At 36.2% G+C, this 26,666-nt stretch overlaps 1 protein-coding gene across 1 annotated transcript; it reads right to left on the reverse strand.

Annotated features, from left to right (window-relative positions):
* Nucleotides 1-851: 851 nt before the first annotated feature.
* Nucleotides 852-26,485, reverse strand: LOC132552894 (baculoviral IAP repeat-containing protein 2-like). Its single transcript, XM_060217093.1, has 11 exons — nucleotides 26,454-26,485; nucleotides 25,042-25,753; nucleotides 24,071-24,131; nucleotides 22,467-23,401; nucleotides 21,717-21,755; nucleotides 18,887-19,026; nucleotides 17,720-18,065; nucleotides 13,485-13,589; nucleotides 6,151-6,225; nucleotides 3,821-3,856; nucleotides 852-2,945 (listed from the first exon to the last, which is right to left on the reverse strand). Exons 2-11 carry the CDS (start codon nucleotides 25,742-25,744, stop codon nucleotides 2,740-2,742), a joined length of 2,646 nt encoding a protein of 881 aa, XP_060073076.1. The 5' UTR covers nucleotides 25,745-25,753; nucleotides 26,454-26,485; the 3' UTR covers nucleotides 852-2,739.
* Between the last annotated feature and the right edge of the window lie 181 nt (nucleotides 26,486-26,666).

Here is a 26,666-nt window from a genome sequence, read left to right on the forward strand (position 1 = left end):
CCCAACTAGGAGCAGTACAGAGCACAAGAACCATCACTCTCTTTTGCCAAATTTAGGAGTTATTGTTCAAATCGCTCTGCATCCGTGGTCCGTAAACAATTTCTGTTATCGCTATTTTTTTAAGAATCCTGGATGGATGTTTCTCAAAATGCATATGAAGGTTTCCCTAGGTTCCTAGATGTGCCGGTTTGAATTTGGGACTGATCAAATAAATAAAATGGCTGACAGGCAGCTATCTTGGAATTTTAAGTGAAGTTTGTTATCGCTATTTCTTGAAAAGTAAGAGATGAACCTGTCTCAAATTTCATATGTAGGTATATAGATCTCAACAAAGGGACAATAGCCATTTCTCTCCTTTGCATAATTTAGGAGTTACTGCCCTTTGTTATTTCTCATACTTAAATTTTGTGCCATTCAGAGAGCATAACCCGTCTCTGCAGCCCTTGTTTTTATTAGTCAAAGACTTGTTACATTTAATGATGTTGTTAGTTTAACTAGTTTTTTACAACCAAGCCCTGATGATGGTTTACAAAAAAGTAAACACTTAAGGATTGTTTCTTATCTTCTGTAGCTGCATCGAATTGTATTTATATTTGTATTTAAATATGTACTTACCCCAATGTAAATACAGATCGATGCAGCTACAGAAAATAAGAAACAATCCTTATATTAACACTTGGTCACTTTGAAATTTTAAAAAAAAGAAAAGAAAAAGAAAATCACCATACACACATTGTTGGAACAGCCGCCCGCTTTATAGAACAGCCAAGTAAATCCAAAAACACAAGGTGGCGCTGCCGTTGACAAGTACATTAAACAAAATAGTTCTCAAAGATAAGAGTACAATCAACATGTTTTATAATATTTATTTAAATATTTCGCCATCTTTTAGTTTTAAGAATCAATAGTTCAATGTTTATACAACATTCCTCTATCATAGTACACAAATTCATTATTTAACACCGCACAGGTATATATCTATAAATACGTGATGAGGCCGCCTGATACGCTGATTGAAAGAGTGTTAATATATTGATATGAAAAAAATGGACACATTTTAATTTTCATAATTATGATGACAATAATGATAATAATGATAGTTAATACATGATCAAGTGCTACATGATGTATACTGATGCGAAGGACAAACGTTATTGGTCTTAACTTAGGGAACAGACCTATAGGGCATCTTTTAAAAATAAAACCCTCATCAGGTGTTAATGTCAGATTAACAGACAATGCACATAACATTAGCTTTGGTGCATTAGCATGAACTAACAAGAGATCCCAGAGGGATCTTGGCGCCCACCATTTGAGGATCTGTTTTCAGTTCTTGAATATTTGTTTATTTTTGTTTGTTTGCTTCAGTTGTTGTAAATGTTCATGAACTGGTCTTCATTGAATGTACTCAATGATGGCACAAGATATTTTTATTAAGCACCTATTAGCAAATATCATTTGAAAAAGATCCCAAAGTATTATTAGATAGCAGTCAGTTACAGGTGGATAATGGACAATATGTTTGTGCTGTATTACTGACGACATCCAAGATGGCTGCCTGTGGGCCACCTTGATTTCAAATCAGTCCAAAAAAGGTACAATGCCCAACTAGGGACCAAGGGAAACCAATATCTATGAAATATCAGAAAGATCCATCCAGTACTTTCCAAGAAATAGCAGTAACAAACTTTTACCTGTCAGCCATCTTGATTTCGGATCAGTCCAAAAAGGTATAATGCACAACTAGGAACCAAAGTGAACCTGCATGTGAAAATTGAGAAAGATCCATCCAGTACTTTCCAAGAAATAGCAGTAACAAACTTCTACATCCAAAATCCAAGATGGCCACCTGTCGGCCATCTTGAATTCGAATCAGTCAAAAAAAGATACAATGCACAACTAGGGACCAAGGGGAAACTGCACATGAAATTTGAGAAAGATCCATCCAGTACTTTCCAAGAAATAGCAGTAACAAACTTTTACTTCCAAAATCCAAGATGGCCACCTGTCGGCCATCTTGAATTCGAATCAGTCAAAAAAAGATACAATGCACAACTAGGGACCAAGGGGAAACTGCACATGAAATTTGAGAAAGATCCATCCAGTACTTTCCAAGAAATAGCAGTAACAAACTTTTACTTCCAAAATCCAAGATGGCCACCTGTCGGCCATCTTGAATTCGAATCAATCCAAAAAAGATACAATGCACAACTAGGGACCTAGGGGAACCTGCATATGAAATTTGAGAAAGATCCATCCCGTACTTTCCAAGAAATAGCAGTAACAAACTTTTACATCCAAAAACCAAGATGGCCACCTGTCGGCCATATTGAATTCGAATCAATCCAAAAAAGGAACAATGCACAACTAGGGACCAAGGGGAAACTGCATATGAAATGTGAGAAAGATCCATCCAGTACTTTTCCATAAATAGCGGTAACAAACTTTTACTTCCAAAATCCAAGATGGCCACCTGTCGGCCATCTTGAATTCGAATTAATCCAAAAAAGGTACAATGCACAACTAGGGACCAAGGGGAACCTGCATATGAAATTTGAGAAGTTCCATCCAGTACTTTTCCAGAAATAGCGGTAACAAGAATTGTTTACGGACGGACGGACGACAGACCATGGACGCAGGGCGATTTGAATACCCCACCATCTGATGATGGTGGGCTAAAAAAGACAATGATTGAAACATTATTAGTAGATGTTCATGTAGCCATAAAAGCTGAAGAGTTTATACATCCATATTAGTGAGGATTTTATTGGAGATGGGTTTACGACACACAGCACATTTCGTGAGCGCATGTGCACAATTGCTGCAGGCCACTAAATGACCACATGGAATAAAAGCTATGGACACCTCATCTTCCAAGCAAATTTTGCACACCGTTCTATCCCTCATCTCTCTATTCTCTCTTTTGATGTGCTTAAGTTCTTCACCTGTAAAGATAAAACCAAAGTGAGATGGGGGTCAAAAGATACACTCGACCCAGTCACCAGGAAGTGGTACCCCAGGATATATGTAATTATCTCTATTAATTTGTTGGAGATTTCTTGATTGATCAAGCATTCTCTGAAACATGTCAACCTTAATCAATAAACAGTTAGGAGACTGCATCATCAATGTCCCTCCTCAAAGACTTTTTTTTTATATCAGATTCTAGTACAGCAAATGGAGATTTTCAAATATACTGAGAAATTAATGCAGTTACAAGTAACAAGTCATATTCATATTAACACTAAAAGTTTGGGAGCACGTCATTGAAGCATGAAATATGGGTCAAATGCAGAATCTGCAACCTAACAGCTCTTGCTGTTTCACTTGATCAAGTACCAAACAATGCGAGTGACACTCAATAGTTTACCCGATATGAACTGTGTCACTCATGCAGGTATTTTCCATCTACTATTTAGCACAAATAATTTTGCAGATAAAGGCTGCACAACTCTTTTTAAATAGATGGATTGACAGGCAGATGGACAAACAACACGGTACCATAATATGAAATCAAAATGTTTGATGGATATAATATACAACAATCCCAAGCAATAAGATTTGGTAAGGAAGAACTGAAGACATTTTACTGATATGACCAAGGAAAACTTTTGATAAATCCATACATTTTCTAATTACAGATATTCGTGATCTTTGACCGTACTGAAACATTACTGAAACAGTTACATATAAAGTGAAAACCACCCAAAAATTGAAACAGAAGCAGGATTAGCAGATGGAGGCAAGTACAATATACTCTTCCCCCCTGAATCAACTGAAAGTAGAAAAATTCACTACACAGAAGGATGGACAGACTTACTTAGTGGTTCTTTTGTTTTACCACCTCCAGACAAGCCTTCAAAAAAGAAACAGAAGAATAAGATAAAGATACATACCCGTAATCATATATACATCACATCATTGGTTTTAGAAAACACACCCTACGCATAGTATACACATTACAACAGTTTTTCAAACAAGTATTACACCTAAGTGGAGAAAATCTTAATATTACAATTTACCTGTTATCATAATCAATGTAGGGCTGGTACTTGTGTGAATCTTCACAGGATTTTGTTTCAACATTTAACAGGCCATAACAACAATGTGTTTCTCTACACATTTCATGAACTGCATTAGCAATTCTAGGTAAATATGTGCAGAAAAGCCCAACCTTATCAGGACCTAATAAACATTAAACAAATGATTTTTTTCCCTTATACTTACCTTATTTTATTTTATCACTAAAAGTTTGCAAAAACAAAAACGCTGGATGATGTCAAAAAGTGTCTGATTTCTAAGCACGATTGTAGCAAATGTCTTGACAAATACAGCACAACATTTAATTTTGTGTCATCATCATTAATAAGTTTGATATAATCATTTAATTATATATAGTATTTAAAATTCAGTTCCCTATATAAAAAGAAAATTAAGAAATTGAAACATGTCGGTTTCACTTTAGTTTGCCAGGCTGAGATAACATCCATTGAAAGCGGTTGTCGTGAAAGTTTGTTGCTTGAATAGAAACAAGTTCATAATTAAACACAAGTTTTTCTCACCATTGCCTAGAACAACCTTCAAATTTGATAGTGTTCAACCTGCTATACGGTGGTAACAAGGATACACATCGACCTGCAGTACCCATGTAACAGAGGTCATTGTTAATTTCAATGCATTCGCTAGGAATCAAACCCGGACGCCTGACTTACTAGCCTGAAGCTCAACTAATCAAGCTAAAGAGAAGTTCTCTCTAGCCGAGTGGTATATTACGGCTAGTATTTTACCAGGGTTACACTGGGAATAGGAATTATCGTGATCATGAATAAGTGCAGCTTTCCTTTTTTCTTAATCTCCTGCTCTGAAGATAAAAAGATATCTATCATCGATAAACTGTTGGACTTCCAGTAAGGCACTCGACTTTAATTCAGCTAGCCATATGGGGTTCAATTCCTACAACAGATATGAAAATGTATGGGGGTCACCTGTGCAATCATATGGGTTTTCCACCAGTACTCTGGTTTCCATCCACAATAAGACCTTCCAATCGGACAAACAACAGTGTGAAATCAATCACATTACAAATTACAAATTGAACTAAAAAAACATTCATTGGCAATTTAGTTTTATGCTTGGTACTTAGCTGATCCGAGATCATCATCCTAAATCCCTATTTATAGAAATATTTACAAGTGAAATCTGACACAGATTAAGAAGAAATAATATTGTTAAGATTGTTGACCAGTAATAACTGCTAGTTTGATATCAACGGTCATGATGCCCTAGTGACATGTCAAAAATTGCCTTCATTTCTAAAGAGTTCCTCATCGTTATAACTAGTAATTTATTATGTCTATCACTCTTACAACAAGGAAATTGTTGGTACCATGTGAAAATGCTTGCACTTCATATATTTTTTCACAACATACAATTGTGTTTGTGGTATGATATTTTTTTCTATTATTCTCTCTCTTTATTTTTCTAATTTCATATGCATGTTTTTTCTTGTTTTTTTTTTTTTTTTTTGTCACCATTAGCGCTAGTAGAACTCACAATAATGTTTTCTTTTTTACTGTGATGAAGTATTTAAATGATTTTTTTTGTAAATAGGAACAAGATTTTCACCAATGCTTTCAGGCTCAATGGCTGTAAATATTGTGTTCTAGCTGTACATGTGAAAACGTCGCTGCAATTATGACCGCAATAAAATAAGAATTCATTTTTCATCAACAATGTCTTTTCTTTTATTATCATTATCAACTATTGTATTTCATGCAATAAATTACCATTTCAATGAAATAAAACTGAGCTGGGGCACACAAAGTCATTCTTCCCAAACCACCCCATCATCTTCTTATGATCTAAATCTATTTTGAGGTCAGTCTATTGAGATATCTTGTACATAATGTTCTCGTTTCAAAATAGGTCAAGGGTGAATTTTGACTTCAACCTTGACCAATGACCTCCAAAATCTATTTAAGTGTAGATCATGGTGGGGTGCTGATGCTGTGGTGTGAATATGAACCAAATTTGTCCTAGGATTCTGGAGATACCTTGTAAATCAGGTCATCATGGACACAACCACACATACAAAGTAAAAACTATACAGCTCCCTTTATCCCTAAGTGGAGGTATAAAAAATAACATTACCAAACTGTTTAGTTCTTGCTGCTGTGTTCTTCCTTATGACATTACGCACCATCTCTTTAGTGATCTCATCGGCAGCTGTCAAAAACAACAACACTGTAATATTACATCCCTCCATCTGGACAAATCAACACCTGGTACAGGAAAGAAGTATATAAAATAGAGATATAGTTTTATTACAAGATTACCTAGCTATTCAGTGAATACACCTTTTTTTTTCAAACATTTTATTGACTAAGACGAGACATACATAAGATTACAAATGTGTCCTCACACAGGAGGGCTCTCATACTTTCACACATCATTCAGACTTCTCATATTCCAGACTATGAAATACATGTACACACACCTACACACATACTGTTAGTCTTAAATGTTCATACTAACATTCCTTACATTCAACATTACGACTGCTAACAATAAGCTAAATCTAAACATAACTGTACACCTCTCACCATTCTCACTGTTACCACATGTACACAATTCACATTTACAGGATTCCCCCCACCCCTCCCCCAAGAAAAAAGAGTGACATTGTGTGCAAAAGGGTACCCCGGGGCATTGTCAGAGGGCCTTACCCAACTGAAACATCACTCTTGATATGTGTTTTGTTACTAATGATCTTACAATATAAAAAAGGGGAATATATATAGCAACGTTAAGTATTTTTATATGTCCAACGCATTTTCAAAACATCCCCATTTTTGTTGAAATTCCGCTAATCTATTATTCTTTATACTAACCCACTTTTCAGTTTTCATTGTCTTTTTGAATAAAATTTTACAAATTTCAAAGTTAGGTATGCACTCTTTAACTCGACAAGAGTAAATGTGTTGTTTTAACAATAGTATTAAATGATTCAAACAGAGTCCGAATTCAGGTTTTCCAAACAAAATATCTACTTCTCTAAACGATGTATATATATGTAGATTATTGTACTGTACATACCAGGCAGTAAATTCCTCAATTAGTCGGATTGTGAAATAACACTGGGTGAAGATGTGTTCCACTGTTTCTGGTTCTCTTTCACAGAAAGTACAAAGTTCATTGGATGCTATTTTCATTTTGAATAAGATATAGTTTGTAGGAAGTATTTTGTGACAAATTTTATATTGAAATGCTTGAAGTTTGGTCTCTTTTGTACATTTAAAACAACTAGTGTATACATCACCCCAACTAATATTTTCGTTAAAATTAATTTTTGTTGCCCATTTTACTTGACATCTTAATGGCTTAATAACTATCTTTTCAATGAACATTTTATACACACACTTTAAATTCTTTTCAATCATAATTGAAGAAATGATGTCCTTTCCTTTAATAGGAGTGATAGTGTTAGCATTTTCTACTTCTTGTCTTAATTCTAACTTCCACTTTCTTTCCAACTTATTAACTAAAGACAAATGCTCAATAAAATCAAACGATGGTACATCAGAGAATTCAACGTAGTTTTTAAGTACCCCATTTTCATAAAGATCACTAATGCTTTTCAGCCCATGCTGACTCCAGAGAACGGCCTTTTTTATTTTCTTGTATGGAACTAAATTTATCAAACTCTTGCCCAAATATTCCTGAATAGTTGTTGCTTCAAATTGAATTTCAGATAATGCAAAACATACAACCTGCCAAAATTGATTTTTTTACATTTTTTCCAATTTCTCTCAGTTTTACTCTGTCAAGATCAAATGAGATATCAATATCAACAGGAAAGATTTCATTAAGTAGTGATTTCCATGATGCATTGAATTCTCCATAAACTCTTTTTATCCATTTAACCTTTAAATATTTAATAAAAGAAGCCAAATGTGTCATATTCAGTCCTCCATCTTCTAAGCTAGCAATTAATATATCTCGTTTGATCTTTTCACTTTTATAATTCCACACAAAATTGTAAATACTCTGATTGAGTTTATTTATGAACAGGCTAGAAGTGTTTGGTAAACAGGTGAATAAGTGTACAAATTTTGGTATAATAAGAGTCTTTGCAATAGTTATTCGACCTATTAAGGTGAGATCACGACACGACCAGAGTCTGAAAATTTTATTTATTTGGTGCAATTTACTATCAAAATTTATCTTTTCCATATCCTGAATATTAAGAGAAAAAGTTACACCAAGTAACTTAAATTTGTCTGTTGACCATTTCAAATTCAATTCTGGGCATATTCTGTCTTCTGAAAATTTCTTACTCCCAATCCAATATAAGCTTGACTTTTGTAAATTAACCTTTAACCCTGATAAAATAGCAAAATCTTCTAAAATGTGTACAGCAGTAGAAAGAGAATGGCTGGATCCATCTAAGAGGAGATAAGCATCATCTGCGTATTGCCCAAGTAAAAAATCTTTCCCAGATATTACCAAACCTTTGATACCATTGTCTGATTTCAATGATAGTGCTAATAGTTCAACAACAATAATAAAAATATACGGTGATAATGGGTCCCCTTGGCGGCAGCCACGTTCGAGACTGAAGAAAGGCGATATATGACCGTTATTAATAATACAACTTTTTGAATCATTATACAAAGTCTTGAACCATTTACGTAAAGATAAACCAAAGTTAAAAGATTCCAAAGCTTTATCAATAAAATTCCATTCTACAGAATCGAAAGCTTTCTCAAAGTCCAAAAGATACAATAACCCAGACTGATTTTTTTCATCTAGAAATTGCATTACATCATACAATAGCCTAGTATTATCTCCAATAAATCTACCTTTAATAAAACCAGTTTGAGATTCACTAATAATATTCGAAAGTACTTGTTTGATTCTATTTGCTATTGCTGCAGACGCTATTTTGTAATCAATGTTCAAGAGTGATATTGGTCTCCAATTTTTCAAATATCGTCTATCTTTTTCTGTCTTTGGAATACATGTGATAACTCCTTGACTCTGAAATTCCGAAAGGTGACCAGTACTGTATGCATAATTAATTGACCTGCATAAAAATATTCCTATATCTTTCCAGAAAAATTTATAAAAGCTTTTGACAATTCATCTATAGTTATAATTCCTTCACAGCTATCCCTATCAGTTTGATTTAATTTAATTTCATGTCTTAAAAAATAAGAATTATCAACATGAGTATTGTCTACTTGTCTAGAGCTATAAAGGTTTTTGAAAAAATCAACTTCAGCCTGAATTATATCCCTTGGACTGTCAAGAATTCTACCGTCATCTGCAATAAGCTCTACTATAGATTTATTTACAAAGTTTCTTTTTTCTAAATCACAAAAATATTTTGTTGCCTTTTCTCCATTTTCATACCAATTTGCTTTGGATCTAATTATTAATCCTTCTATCTTTGTTTTCCTAATATTTTCCAACTGTTGTTTTTTATTTTCGTATTGTAAACATAGTTCTCTGTTGGGCGACTCATTGATTTGATTTTCTAATACACAGATATTTCAGTTTCTAGACTGTTTTCTTCCCTCCTAGTATTTTTGGCTTTAGATACTGAGTATGAGATAGTGATAGACCTTATTTTCATTTTCAGAATTTCAAAAAATAATTGGTCATTAATTCTTAACTCTAATGTTTCATGCCTTTCTTTATTCCCTGAACTATAGTATTCTTCAATGGTTTCCTCAATGCAATCTCTTACTTGTTGTATGTAAGTTAAATCCTTCAATAATGATGTATTGTGTTTCCAATACCCTTTACCCTTTTCAGAATTTTTGAAATTTATTTCTAAAATAATACATGAATGATCAGTTCTATAACCTGGTATAATTTTGCAATCTTTGGTTCTTGAATAGATATCATTAGAAGTCAGAAAGTAATCTAATCTACTTTGTCGAACTGGATTTCTTTGCCTCCATGTAAAAGATTTTAATTCAGGATAAAACTGCCGCCAAGGATCAATCAAATCATATTTGTCCATTATATCTCTAATTACTTCTTGTGCTTTTGGATTATTTATGTTTAATATGTTATATGTATCCATATTCTTGTCCTGAACAGAGTTCCAATCCCCACATAATAGCACTGATGAATTATTGAAAGCTTGCAAAGTGTTAAAAAATGTATTAAAAAAAGTAGGAGAATCCTGATTAGGACCATAGACACAACCTATTGTTAATCTATTTTGGTTCATTGATATATCTAAAAGGATGAAACGACCCACTCTGTCTACTCTGCTACCATGAATAGAAAATTCAAACGTATTTCGAAGCAAAATTGCTACCCCAGCTGATCGTGAATTGAAGTTACTGAATATACATTTATACCCCCACTCCCTTTCCCATAACGCTTCTACTTCACCTGTACAATGCGTTTCTTGTAAACAGATACTTTCTGCTTTTTTTCGTTTAAACCAGTGGTATCGGAATATAAACCCCTTACATTCATAGAAAGACATTTTATACTACCCATAGCAACAATGCTGACCCAGAGGGCAGCCCCCTAACCCTACCCTGATGACCCTGCACACACCAAACTTGTCTCCTCCCCCCAAAACAACACATATCCCCTTACACCACCTAGTTAAAAAGTTAACAACCATAGCTAAACACATGTGTAGGCCACTCTCAAGCTCTGAACTATACAAAATTGTAACATGTGTATAGTTTATTTACTTACAGAGATCACTCATACTCAAACTTCTACTTGCTCAAAATCAGAGATACTTATAATTCTGAACTATAATATTAATCTATAAGCTAATAGATATATGCACAAACAGTTAATAGATTAAAAAGATTACTTCAAAGTTTTCAGAAATTTGGACACAAAAATGCTTACCTTAAAATAGGGTGTTTCTTAAATCCCACACATAATCACTCACAATAATTTGGAATTGCACACATATTTGAAATACACAATTATGAAATTAGAAACAAAATGCACTTGTGTCTATCTGCTTCTGAAAACATCATTCACACTTTGGAACAAGTCCACTGGCTTCCTGACGCCATCACAGACTGCGAAAACACGTCCATTGAAATACCAAGCGTTCTCAATACGCTCGTTACTTTTCAGTCTGTTGATCAGTCCTGCATTGTCCTTGGTCAAATCATCCACCAGCTTCATGGTCCCCATCAAGTTTTTCCTCTGTTTAATTACACTGTTCCTAACCTCTTTCTTTACAAACTTCACCACCAATGGTCTAGCTCTCTTAGTATCTCTCCCTGGAATTCTATGGACTGTCACCAGGTCATCTTGATGGATTGGATGGCTAATTACTTTGTTGACCTCATCACAGAAATCTTTCATCAAATCTCTCTTGTTCTCATCATCCACATTCTCCTTCTCCTTAAAATCCATCACTTTTATGTTATTTCTCCTGCTATATTGCTCATTGTAGTTTCCCTTCCTTATGCCATCTTGAGCCATCCTTTTAACTTCTTCCATCTCTTTGAAAACTGAAGTTTGCACCCTCTCTACCTCTCTCTGCATCTGTGTACTTTGTTTCTTCAACTCGTCTATCTCCCTCTGTTTACCCTGAAGTGATTCCTGTAACCTGTGGTTGTGTGCATTAACTACGTCCAATTCCTGTCTCATTTGTGCAGTTTTCTCAGTAATCTTTTGTCCTAAATCCCTCTCCAGATCTTTCCTAATAGATTCCACTATAGAGCTCACTATTTTCTCAATGTCCTTGGATTTCACTAATCCTGCAGATAAAGCTGTCAAATCTGCTTTCTTCACCACATTCTCCAACTGCTCCTTTATCTTTATCTTATCCTGTCTGATATCTTCATCAACTGCAACATTAGTCGATATACTCTGTCTAGTTGAAGGGCCCCCTGCTGTTCTGCTAATCTTAGTGTGAGTAGACATAGCTCAGGTATGTACAGGTAAGCACACTAGGCGTCAAAGTAGGAAAGTAAGAATGTAGCCCAGGTAGGTAAAACCAGGTACACTGGTGACTACAGGTGAGCACAGTTCACTGACACTAATGTTCACAAAAAAAAAAATTATTTTCCTTCAAAATGTTCAAATTCCAAAGGTCATTTCAAAAAACAAATCAACCAAAGTGCTTAGAAAACACTTATACAAATGACTGACAAATTTGGACTCAAAACTCCTCCAAAAATAGCAATAAATCCACCAAAATTATCAGAGCAGCCTGAGTGTGTGTTGCCTACTCAGCGACCATTGTCCCCTCTCTAGTGAATACACCTATGTAATATTTTTTGAGTATTGCCTACTGTAACATTTTTTTCTCTAGTTCTTCTCCACAGATGTGAATACTGGTAGTATAAATGTCCAGCAAAAGTACAATAAAGAATTAATTTTATTTACACATGTATACACATGTATTAACTATATGCTCCTGCACATCTGGTACATGCAGCCTCCACTGCCTCGGCGATATGGAATAATTGGAAACAACTTAGTCTGCAACTATGCCAGCATCTCTTGTCTGGCATTCTTCGGCGTACTCTGTGTTGTGTCAATTCTTCTGCTGTACATTCAACACAGGTAACTCATGGCAATTCCGTTTCAGCAGGTGTATTTTAAAAATTTGAAAAATAGGCAAATTACGTTGTCAACCACTTCCAAGTGTAGTGGAACCCTCGGCCAGTGACCACTGGTCTTATATATACTGTCAACCACTTCCAAGTGTAGTGGAACCCTCGGCCAGTGACCACTGGTCTTATATATACTGTCAACCACTTCCAAGTGTAGTGGAACACTCGGCCAGTGACCACTGGTCTTATATATACTGTCAACCACTTCCAAGTGTAGTGGAACCCTCGGCCAGTGACCACTGGTCTTATATATACTGTCAACCACTTCCAAGTGTAGTTGAACCCTCGGCCAGTGACCACTGGTCTTATATATACTGTCAACCACTTCCAAGTGTAGTGGAACCCTCGGCCAGTGACCACTGGTCTTATATATACTGTCAACCACTTCCAAGTGTAGTTGAACCCTCGGCCAGTGACCACTGGTCTTATATATACTGTCAACCACTTCCAAGTGTAGTGGAACACTCGGCCAGTGACCACTGGTCTTATATATACTGTCAACCACTTCCAAGTGTAGTTGAACCCTCGGCCAGTGACCACTGGTCTTATATATACATCATATATAACCTGGATAACATGGACGTTAATATATTTATCATCAGAAAATAAAAGTGAGGAGTACAATACCACGGATGAATATACACAATAATATAATGTTGACAAAGGTGATATATTGTTGACACCTATCAAATATTGTTGGTAAATACAATATATTGTTGGTGTATGTAACATATTGTTGGTAACATATTGTTGGTAACATATTGTTGGTATATGTAACATATTGTTGGTGTATGTAACATATTTAATAGAATGTTGGTACAGGTAATTAATTAATGCTGTATATATACAGTATATTGATGCTACCTTTTGTATCCATGAGAAATCTCACTGCTGCTTTAACATTTTCCTTGCCATATCCTTCTTTTATCAATCCAATGATCATATCAGATTCCATCAGATCGACAACACCTTTTGAAACAAAATTTAACAGAAAACAAATTAACAAAAAAAATATTTACTAAAAAGATTTCTACCTGAACAATCAATTCTTGTATAATTCATTAAAGTCTATTGTTAAAATGACAGGATCAAGATAAAGTGCACTACAGGATGTCTGAGGACATCATCCTAGGTCATTGACAGTGTAAAGTGGACTACAGGATGTCTCAGGACATCATCCTGGGTCATTGACAGTGTAAAGTGGACTACAGGATGTCTGAGGACATCATCCTAGGTCATTGACAGTGTAAAGTGGACTACAGGATGTCTCAGGACATCAACCTAGGTCATTGACAGTGTAAAGTGGACTACAGGATGTCTCAGGGCATCATCCTAGGTCATTGACAGTGTAAAGTGGACTACAGGATGTCTCAGGACATCATCCTGGGTCATTGACAGTGTAAAGTGGACTACAGGATGTCTGAGGACATCATCCTAGGTCATTGACAGTGTAAAGTGGACTACAGGATGTCTGAGGGCATCATCCTAGGTCATTGACAGTGTAAAGTGGACTACAGGATGTCTGAGGACATCATCCTAGGTCATTGACAGTGTAAAGTGGACTACAGGATGTCTGAGGACATCATCCTAGGTCATTGACAGTGTAAAGTGGACTACAGGATGTCTCAGGACATCATCCTGGGTCATTGACAGTGTAAAGTGGACTACAGGATGTCTGAGGACATCATCCTAGGTCATTGACAGTGTAAAGTGGACTACGGGATGTCTGAGGACATCATCTTCAGTCATTGACAGTGTAAAGTGGACTACAGGATGTCTGAGAACATCATCCTAGGTCATTGACAGTGTAAAGTGGACTACAGGATGTCTCAGGACATCATCCTAGGTCATTGACAGTGTAAAGTGGACTACAGGATGTCTGAGGGCATCATCCTAGGTCATTGACAGTGTAAAGTGGACTACAGGATGTCTCAGGACATCATCCTCAGTCATTGACAGTGTAAAGTGGACTACAGGATGTCTGAGGACATCATCCTCAGTCATTGACAGTGTAAAGTGGACTACAGGATGTCTCAGGACATCATCCTAGGTCATTGACAGTGTAAAGTGGACTACAGGATGTCTGAGGACATCATCCTAGGTCATTGACAGTGTAAAGTGGACTACAGGATGTCTGAGGACATCATCCTAGGTCATTGACAGTGTAAAGTGGACTACAGGATGTCTGAGGACATCATCCTAGGTCATTGACAGTGTAAAGTGGACTACAGGATGTCTGAGAACATCATCCTAGGTCATTGACAGTGTAAAGTGGACTACAGGATGTCTGAGGACATCATCCTAGGTCATTGACAGTGTAAAGTGGACTACAGGATGTCTGAGGACATGAGGACATCATCCTAGGTCATTGACAGTGTAAAGTGGACTACAGGATGTCTCAGGACATCATCCTAGGTCATTGACAGTGTAAAGTGGACTACAGGATGTCTCAGGACATCATCCTGGGTCATTGACAGTGTAAAGTGGACTACAGGATGTCTGAGGACATCATCCTAGGTCATTGACAGTGTAAAGTGGACTACAGGATGTCTGAGGACATCATCCTAGGTCATTGACAGTGTAAAGATAAAGTGGACTACAGGATGTCTGAGGACATCATCCTAGGTCATTGACAGTGTAAAGATAAAGTGGACTACAGGATGTCTCAGGACATCATCCTAGGTCATTGACAGTGTAAAGTGGACTACAGGATGTCTGAGGACATCATCCTAGGTCATTGACAGTGTAAAGTGGACTACAGGATGTCTCAGGACATCATCCTAGGTCATTGACAGTGTAAAGTGGACTACAGGATGTCTGAGGGCATCATCCTAGGTCATTGACAGTGTAAAGTGGACTACAGGATGTCTGAGAACATCATCCTAGGTCATTGACAGTGTAAAGATAAAGTGGACTACAGGATGTCCTCAGACATCATCCTAGGTCATTGACAGTGTAAAGTGGACTACAGGATGTCTCAGGACATCATCCTAGGTCATTGACAGTGTAAAGTGGACTACAGGATGTCTCAGGACATCATCCTAGGTCATTGACAGTGTAAAGTGGACTACAGGATGTCTGAGAACATCATCCTAGGTCATTGACAGTGTAAAGATAAAGTGGACTACAGGATGTCCTCAGACATCATCCTAGGTCATTGACAGTGTAAAGTGGACTACAGGATGTCTGAGGACATCATCCTAGGTCATTGACAGTGTAAAGTGGACTACAGGATGTCTGAGGACATCATCCTAGGTCATTGACAGTGTAAAGTGGACTACAGGATGTCTGAGGACATCATCCTAGGTCATTGACAGTGTAAAGTGGACTACAGGATGTCTGAGGACATCATCCTAGGTCATTGACAGTGTAAAGTGGACTACAGGATGTCTCAGGACATCATCCTAGGTCATTGACAGTGTAAAGTGGACTACAGGATGTCTGAGGACATCATCCTAAGTCATTGACAGTGTAAAGTGGACTACAGGATGTCTGAGGACATCATCCTAGGTCATTGACAGTGTAAAGTGGACTACAGGATGTCAGGACATCACAGTCATTGACAGTGTAAAGTGGACTACAGGATGTCTGAGGACATCATCCTAGGTCATTGACAGTGTAAAGTTAAAGTGGACTTGTGGATGTCACAGGACATCTTCCTATGACATTGACAGTGTAAAGTGGACTACAGGATCATCATCCTAGGTCATTGACAGTGTAAAGTGGACTACAGGATGTCTGAGGACATCATCCTAGGTCATTGACAGTGTAAAGTGGACTACAGGATGTCTGAGGACATCATCCTAGGTCATTGACAGTGTAAAGTGGACTACAGGATGTCTGAGGACATCATCCTAGGTCATTGACAGTGTAAAGTGGACTACAGGATGTCTGAGGACATCATCCTAGGTCATTGACATTGTAAAGATAAAGTGGACTACAGGATGTCTGAGGACATCATCCTAGGTCATTGACAGTGTAAAGTGGACTACAGGATGTCTGAGGACATCATCCTAAGTCATTGACAGTGTAAAGTGGACTACAGGATGTCTGAGGGCATCATCCTAGGTCATTGACAGTGTAAAGTGGACTACAGGATGTCTCAGAACATCATCCTAGGTCATTGACAGTGTAAAGATAAAGTGGACTACAGGATGTCTGAGGACATCATCCTAGGTCATTGACAGTGTAAAGTGGACTACAGGATGTCTGAGGACATCATACTAGGTCACTGACAGTGTAAAGTGGACTACAGGATGTCTGAGGTCATCATCCTAGGTCTTTGACAGTGTAAAGTGGACTACAGGATGTCTGAGGGCATCATCCTAGGTCATTGACAGTGTAAAGTGGACTACAGGATGTCTCAGGACATCATCCTGGGTCATTGACAGTGTAAAGTGGACTACAGGATGTCTGAGGACACCATCCTCGGTCATTGACAGTGTAAAGTGGACTACAGGATGTCTGAGGACATCATCCTAGGTCATTGACAGTGTAAAGATAAAGTGGACTACAGGATGTCTGAGGACATCATCCTAGGTCATTGACAGTGTAAAGTGGACTACAGGATGTCTCAGGACATCATCCTAGGTCATTGACAGTGTAAAGTGGACTACAGGATGTCTCAGGACATCATCCTAGGTCATTGACAGTGTAAAGTGGACTACAGGATGTCTGAGAACATCATCCTAGGTCATTGACAGTGTAAAGATAAAGTGGATTACAGGATGTCTGAGGACATCATCCTAGGTCATTGACAGTGTAAAGAGGACTACAGAATGTCTCAGGACATCATCCTAGGTCATTGACAGTGTAAAGTGGACTACAGGATGTCTGAGGGCCATGAACAGTGTAATTCTTATTCAATATCATGATTACCAGGGTAGCTTTATCTCTCATCTTGAGATATGATTTATATGTTTTCTTGGCTACATTACCATGAAGGTACTCTTTATCTTATGAAGATTTCTACAATCTTTAAACATTTTTTTAAACATGATTTCTATTTTTGATAAGAATCTCCATGATTATCTTGCTTGCATGTCAGGAGAGATGAGATTTTATCTGTTTAAAAAAAATAGAAGACAGCATATCTATACCTTTTGTCTTGTCTAGATTTGCTTTAGATGCAACTTTATCGGTGCTCATGTTATCTAAACTGAGGCTGTGTTTTGTGCTAGCTGTTTCAGCCCCAGTTTTGTTTTTTCCAGCAGCTGCAGCTTTTGGGGATGGAAAGGAAGATGTAGCTGTTCCGGATTGAGATGTTGTGGATGTAGGATTCGGTGACGACATTGGAGTTCCTTGAGTGATTGAGGGAGTGGTGTTTCCTTGACTGGATCCAGATGCTTTTTGTTGCTGTTGAGCTGTAGATGTTGTGGCCACTGTGTTATTGTTGGAGGTTCGGGTCTCCGAATCTTTTGACGGCATTGCTTCAGACATTCTTTTCTAAACAGATTTCACACACAAAGTAACATTAGAATTATTCCTACAATATGACTCTTGTATATTTTACACTGAAGTCTTTACATTGTGTAGATCTTTGTTAACACATTTTATTCTTGATGTCATTCTCTTCTATAGTGAAAAAATTAACGAATAAATATCACAATGTATCATCGTATGTGATCAGTATAAATTATGCAGAATTATTGCTATCAAATGACAAAACACATAGTTATAAGCTGTTCTACTTAATGATGTCTATTTTATAATCAAGTTAGTGAACATAAAAAAAAGCCCAGTTGATTTGAAATAGTTCCACCAGGATGACTGGTCATGTTAAGCTTTTTAAGATCAGCTGTTTTTTAAAAATTATTCCCCCACCCCCCCGGTATTGATTTTTTAATTATGAGGCTAATGCTACTCCTCATCTAAATTGTGACATTTGTTTTGACATTTTCCTCAATTACCTAAACACTTTAGGCCCTTAGGCATCAAAGTGTGATGCATTTCAACATCAATTATAAGTCTTCAAAGGACAAAACAGCTGTATGATGCAGGTAATTCATTATCTGGCCCTATTCTACCTAATTTTATAATTTTAATTCACTAATGTGTCTTTTGCAAAATCGCTACAAATGACAATGAACAAGAGGTAAGTGCTTAGAAAAAACATATTTGTCCAAACTGAAAATCAATGAAAAGTTTCCACTACAGTCCTCGTCTAACCAGAAATTTCATGAGTATGAACAAATTCTGTGAAAAGTTGACTATCTCATAGACAGTTACAACGAGGATATATTAGAATGGTGTAACGGTTTACTTACTTTATTCTCAAGCTGAGCGACAGCATCCAAAACAAGGTTTATAAAATCCTGGCCTTTTACTTGTAGTAGGAAAGCACATCTCGGAGACCATCGTGCATGTTCTACATGAGGATTATCTGGCGGTTCCCAGTTACGCAGACCTGGAATGATGCTCTTGTTATAATTTGTTTACTTAGAATTCTACAACAATAATACGGGGATGACTTCTTCAATATAAATTATTTTATCTCAAGATGTCTCCGTTATCAGTGTAATACATGAATAATCCATTGCATAAATTTTTGTATATATACATATCTATTTTAACCTAGCAGAGGTATGATTGGCTAATGTCGTGATTTCCTAGCATTGTATTTATTGTGACATCACCAAACAGAGAAGGATATCAAGGGAGATTACCAATTTCGATTTTGCATCAGTCTAATTAAATGTTGTTTTCATGAATGTTTGCAAAAGTATCTAATGATGTGGCAGCATCTTACATTTGTTTTCATTTCTTTGAGACTTACCAGACTAGTCACAAATTTATCATTTTACCTCAAAATTTGTAAAATGTTAAATGCTGGCATGTGATACATATTGTTTACATTGTACAGACCATGTTATACATATTGTTTACATCGTACAGACCATGTGATATGTATTGTTTACATCGTACAGACCATGTGATATGTATTGTTTACATCGTACAGACCATGTGATACGTATTGTTTACATCGTACAGACCATGTTATACGTATTGTTTACATCGTACAGACCATGTTATACGTATTGTTTACATCGTACAGACCATGTGATATGTATTGTTTACATCGTACAGACCATGTTATACATATTGTTTACATTGTACAGACCATGTTATACATATTGTTTACATCATACCGACTATGTGATACGTATTGTTTACATCATACAGACCATGTGATACGTATTGTTTACATCATACAGACCATGTTATACGTATTGTTTACATCATACAGACCATGTTATACGTATTGTTTACATCGTACAGACCATGTTATACGTATTGTTTACATCGTACAGACCATGTTATACGTATTGTTTACATCGTACAGACCATGTGATATGTATTGTTTACATCGTACAGACCATGTTATACATATTGTTTACATTGTACAGACCATGTTATACGTATTGTTTACATCGTACAGACCATGTGATATGTATTGTTTACATCGTACAGACCATGTTATACATATTGTTTACATCGTACAGACCATGTTATACATATTGTTTACATCATACAGACCATGTGATACGTATTGTTTACATCATACAGACCATGTTATACGTATTGTTTACATCGTACAGACCATGTGATATGTATTGTTTACATCGTACAGACCATGTTATACATATTGTTTACATCGTACAGACCATGTTATACATATTGTTTACATCATACAGACCATGTGATACGTATTGTTTACATCATACAGACCATGTTATACGTATTGTTTACATCGTACAGACCATGCTATACATATTGTTTACATCGTACAGACCATGTTATACGTATTGTCGTACCATGTTATACGTATTGTTTACATCTTACAGACCATGTGATATGTATTGTTTACATCGTACAGACCATGTTATACATATTGTTTACATTGTACAGACCATGTTATACGTATTGTTTACATCGTACAGACCATGTGATACGTATTGTTTACATCGTACAGACCATGTTATACATATTGTTTACATCGTACAGACCATGTAATACGTATTGTTTACATCGTACAGACCATGTTATACATATTGTTTACATCGTACAGACCATGTAATACGTATTGTTTACATCATACAGACCATGTTATACATATTGTTTACATCATACAGACCATGTTATACATATTGTTTACATCATACAGACCATGTGATACGTATTGTTTACATCGTACAGACCATGTTATACATATTGTTTACATCGTACAGACCATGTTATACATATTGTTTACATCATACAGACCATGTGATATGTATTGTTTACATCATACAGACCATGTTATACGTATTGTTTACATCGTACAGACCATGTGATATGTATTGTTTACATCGTACAGACCATGTTATACATATTGTTTACATCGTACAGACCATGTTATACATATTGTTTACATCATACAGACCATGTGATACGTATTGTTTACATCATACAGACCATGTTATACGTATTGTTTACATCGTACAGACCATGCTATACATATTGTTTACATCGTACAGACCATGTTATACGTATTGTTTACATCGTACAGACCATGTTATACGTATTGTTTACATCATACAGACCATGTGATATGTATTGTTTACATCGTACAGACCATGTTATACATATTGTTTACATTGTACAGACCATGTTATACGTATTGTTTACATCGTACAGACCATGTGATACGTATTGTTTACATCGTACAGACCATGTTATACATATTGTTTACATCGTACAGACCATGTAATACGTATTGTTTACATCGTACAGACCATGTTATACATATTGTTTACATCGTACAGACCATGTAATACGTATTGTTTACATCATACAGACCATGTTATACATATTGTTTACATCATACAGACCATGTTATACATATCCTGATATTTGTTTATTTATGACATTAAGCCACAAAAATGAGTTGATTTATAATGTAGTATTAATGACATGTTATACAATCCAGGTACAAGGAAACAGCATTTGTTTACATTTTTCTGACCTACAATAGACATGGGTGGGCTTATTACAAAGCATGTACCTATTTCTGGATAAACAGGATATTTATAGTGTATATACTTGATCATATCTTACCGATTCCACATTGAAAACAGCGGACACAGTCTTCATAACCTGAAACAAAACAAAGTTTAGGTTATAATGAAATAGATGTACATCCTTATATCTTTTAACTTAATATGAGGCGAATATAGAATGACTTTTGTAACTAACAGCTAACTGATGTGATAACTAGAAAACACATGAAATTTCTTCTTTATTGTTAATTGATAACACCACAGAATGACCTTTGGAATTTGACCTTTGATATCAGTTGACTTTCTTTTTATGTACAGCAATTTATTTGCATTTTCTCCCACAAAAACATTTTAACATCTTTTTCAAAAAAAAAAAGCAGCTTCTAAATTTGTTAATTGACTATATACAGACCTACTCGTCTTATTTTCATGTGTTGCCCATTTTGATTTCACCCTTCCTTCTTGAAAACCATGAATAGAAATGTAAAACACTCAAAAAAAATTCTTAACTAGAGTCTTCATGAATTTCTACACAAGCCTGATTATCTCAATACCTGTACCTAAATTAGTGTATCGAATGTAGAAAAGCTAACCCTCAATTTTCATTTATCACCTGACCATGAACTGCAATATGAATACATGTGTAATATTCAAAGCAAAAACCTATTTTATCTTCAAATGATTTGATTTCTAAACTAAAATTGCAAAATGTCAAAAGTCAACTGAATCCCCTGGCTAAGTAAATGTTCAGATGCAATTTTAGGTGAAAATATAATACAGTTAAAGTGATGGATAAAAAAAGATTTACCAGCATAAAAGAATCCACTAACAACCATCTGTTTTGGTGTCTGGTTAATATCACTCGGCCATCGTTCAAAGGTTTTCAGCCTGTCATTTTCTAATACATAATCAGGATAATAGGCTATTGACCTCTGTAGATCAGCTGTTCCTCTGAAGCCAGCAACTGGCGCAGCTACTGCAAGAGGACTGCTGGTTGGTTGACTAAAATTGTTCACAGGCGTAGCTGTATCCTGAACGCCGCTGGATATGCTGCTACTCCGACTTTGACCCGAAAGAGAATTCTTGTTGCTACTGGAAAGGCTGCTTTTTGCACTCTGGGTAGGCCGCAAAGAGTTGTTACTACTAGGTAGGCTGCTGTGTGCACTCTGGGTAGGCAGCAAAGAGTTGTTACTACTAGGTATGCTGCTTTGTGCACTCTGGGTAGGCAGCAAAGAGTTGTTACTACTAGGTATGCTGCTTTGTGCACTCTGGGTAGGCAGCAAAGAGTTGTTACTACTAGGTAGGTTGCTTTGTGCACTCTGGGTAGGCAGCAAAGAGTTGTTACTACTAGGTATGCTGCTTTGTGCACTCTGGGTAGGCAGCAAAGAGTTGTTACTACTAGGTATGCTGCTTTGTGCACTCTGGGTAGGCAGCAAAGAGTTGTTACTACTAGGTATGCTGCTTTGTGCACTCTGGGTAGGCAGCAAAGAGTTGTTACTACTAGGTAGGTTGCTTTGTGCACTCTGGGTAGGCAGCAACGAGTTGTTACTACTGGTTGTGCTATTTCTTTCACTGAAGACAGATGATCTTGTTTCATCAGTATGGGAGGTCAGTGATCTGTCTGCTTTAGGCACTAAACCACCAAACTTAAAACCTGCCGTCTCTCCAGCATCACCTACAGACTCGGTATTATACCCAGTGTCAGATTTCCTCTCTGTACTGCTGGTATTGGCTGTTGTTGCACTGTGAACACCAATCATAAAATCATGTTTGGTATATGTAAATGTTTGTTGTACCTAATCTGTCATGAAACCGAATTAATCAGGCACCTTATTAAAATGACATTTGTCTATGATGAGACTTGGCTTTACTAACATCAAGCTTTAACAACATTTGTAACCATAGTAACTTATTCAAAGAAACTCTATTAGGAGTGTACATGTAATTACTAGCATAGTTGATGAATGCAGTGCATATTGGTTAATATGATAATGAATGAATGAATGAATACCAGTAAAGGAGGAGGAGGAGGAGGATGACGACGATGATGATAGATAATGTACTAGTGAATGAATGTACTAAAAATCACAAAGAAATACCTGTGCAAGTAAGAAAATATTAATGAAAATTTTAGTACAGCTCTCTCCTGAGAAATTTTCTTTTATGTGAGTTAGTAACAAGAGATCAAATGACTCAATGCTGTGATACACTAAATCAATATAATATCAATATTGAACTCACAATACCAAAGGAAAAAATATAGTGACCAGTACAGATATTTCTTTGAGAAATTCAATATATGTGTATTTGTTTTGCTGTTTTAAATGCCACAGAATGTTGTGTTTGGATATATTTACATAATACGTTCACAAGAGCACAACTATGTTACAAGCAGATCAATATGCCATGTACCTATTAGATGCTGCTGCTGCTGCTGTGGCTGCTTGAGTTGACATACTGTTACACACCATTCCTAGAATAGTTACATGAAAACGATGCCAAAATGAGAAATGACTGCTAAAACAGAAACAACACAATTATAACTTACAATTGTCATATAACATCAAAACAGAATGCAGTGCTTTAGAAGTACTAGATTATGTTCAGTCTTTCCAAGTATTCCTTCCATAAGAACCAGCATCTTTCCTGCACTGTAAAACTTAATATATATATATTTTTTTAACTTATATTTGATTTTAAGTGTCATTGACTCACAAGTCATGGTACACAATGTCTGATATTAACTCATATGTCATGTTATAAACACTGTCTAACCTTTCATAGTACACAGTAGTATTGATTCAAGAGTCATGGTACCCTACAATATTGACTCATCTGTCTGGTACTCTTCAATGATGACTTGTCTCTCATTAAGACAGTAACTCATCTGTTACATGGTACCCACCAATATTAACTTATCTGTTGTAGTATTCTATAATAATGACTCGTCGCTCATGAAGATAGTAACTCATCTGCTACATATCTGGTATCCAGCAATATTGACTCATCTGTTAAGTACTCTGTGATACAGACTCAATTATCATGAAACATGACAACATTTACTTCCATCATAATTATCTAGTTAAGTCAAATTAATTCAGTTGTCAAGCTACTTACCTGACTTACTTTATAATACTACTTTACAATATTAACTGTACTCTCTATTGCTAACTTACATATATGTCACACCATTCATACTTCCATGCTACACATGTATCACATCTGTCATTCACCACTCTCTGGTTCAGACTCACAGCTGTCACTTTGCACTCACAGATCTCAGTACTCATATTGACTCATCATTCCCCCTGATATCAAGTAAACTGTCGCGATACTCATTGATGTTGACATGCTTTTCATGCTGCTCAATAATATTGACTCACCTGTTGCACTACTTCGAGATGCTGCTGGGGAGATGTCAAACATGGAGCGCATATGGTTACAGTTTGGAGAATATTCCTTGTGAACCAAGTATGGATTAGATGCATTGGTCCATCCAGAGATACTCTTATTACAAGAATAGCATGTGACTTCATCTTGGTTACCATTGTAATAGAATCCAGCCCTGGCCAATAGTAAGCAGCTGACTCTTTTGAAAGCTGGATAGTTGTGAAAGGTACAAAGTCGTAGGTACTCATTGGTCATGAGCTCCTGGCAAGAAGGTGTATCAGCCGGTGACTGTGACAGGAAAAGGTCAATAGCTGGTCCAACCCCGGGACCATACACAGGGTATGTGTACAACAAAACTTCTGGTTGAATATTCATCTCAGATGCAATTTTTTTCAAACCATGTTCACATGACATATTTTTGAGAAAATCACTCAACATCCAATGTAACTTTGAAGCATTGCTCATATCATGTTTAACTGACAACTTTGTTGTCGCCAATTTCGAGACAAAACAAACCTCCTCACTTTCTTCCTCTTCGTAAAATGTTTTATTGACAGCTCGGATAAACTCTACAAGAATTGTTGTCACTAGAATGAAGAGTATACCTTTCCCTGGTTTTGCTTTTTGGTGTTGATGTGCTCGCTTTGATTTTGGATGAACTCCAGTGGAGGTTTGCTTCCTGCATTTATCTGCCATAACTTTATTCTACAATAATTCATTGGAAAGTAATATATATGCTAGTTCCCCCTGGTTTAAGTCAATTTATATTCATTATCAATGCAAATCTTAACTGTAGAACGAATATTTCCAATGTTAAATCAGGGACAGATCTGTATTATACGTCCCTGGTTAAATTAACAGAACTGTATGCATCAAACAGAAACAAAAGACAGGGAATTTCTGTATCTTATGTAACATTGGAAATCTTTTACATTTATACCACCATATTTTTATATCTAGAAATCCCCTTATTTATATCTACACATGTAGTCTCGCGTGTAGTTATATTTAGCATTTCCATTTGTGCTATTTTTGGCTAATGTTATTTCCAATGTGTATATTTTTAGACGGGTTTCCGCAAAAATCTTGAATTGCATACTCTTTGACAGTAGATACGAGAGAATAATATGGGTACTACAAAATACTTTCTACGTTACAGTCGTTTTCATGGGTATAAGATAAGAAATTCTGTTAAGTGAAAATACAAATCGTCACAAACCGTTACTTACAGATCGAATCGATCCGTACACAACAGTTGGTGCTACAGTGTTAAATGTACAGTAAGATATTCTCTCTGTGATTTATATATACTAATGCCTACTGATACTTTACTTAACTTCAACACCGATAAACTTCAGTAATATCGTCATGGAAGTGGTATGGTTAATATAATGGTAATACTTACGTTGATGAGACGCCCAACTAAATAGGTACGGTGGCGGTATCAGTACCCAAGGGGGATAACTCGGTATAGACCGAACACAGCTTGCGTTCGGACAGCGACGGGCTGTTCGGACGTTTTTTAATCACAGAAGGCTTACTTAATTAAACTGTCTATTATTCCAATAATATCTGATTTAGAAGTTGAACACATCATACTCAAACACGACGAGTTGAT

This window comes from Ylistrum balloti, unplaced genomic scaffold (assembly GCF_031769215.1).
Source record: "Ylistrum balloti isolate Yb309-2 unplaced genomic scaffold, AGI_CSIRO_Ybal_v1 Utg369634, whole genome shotgun sequence".
Lineage (NCBI taxonomy): Eukaryota > Metazoa > Mollusca > Bivalvia > Pectinida > Pectinidae > Ylistrum > Ylistrum balloti.

Coding starts and splice junctions, on each gene's coding strand:
- LOC132552894 (XM_060217093.1), bottom strand. CDS start 25,744: ATGGCAGATAAATGCAGGAAGCAAACCTCCACTGGAGTTCATCCAAAA. Junction 19,027..21,716: donor CTGTTTTCAATGTGGAATCG/GTAAGATATGAT, acceptor GCATCATTCCAG/GTCTGCGTAACTGGGAACCG. Junction 13,590..17,719: donor AAATCTAGACAAGACAAAAG/GTATAGATATGC, acceptor TTGTTTCAAAAG/GTGTTGTCGATCTGATGGAA.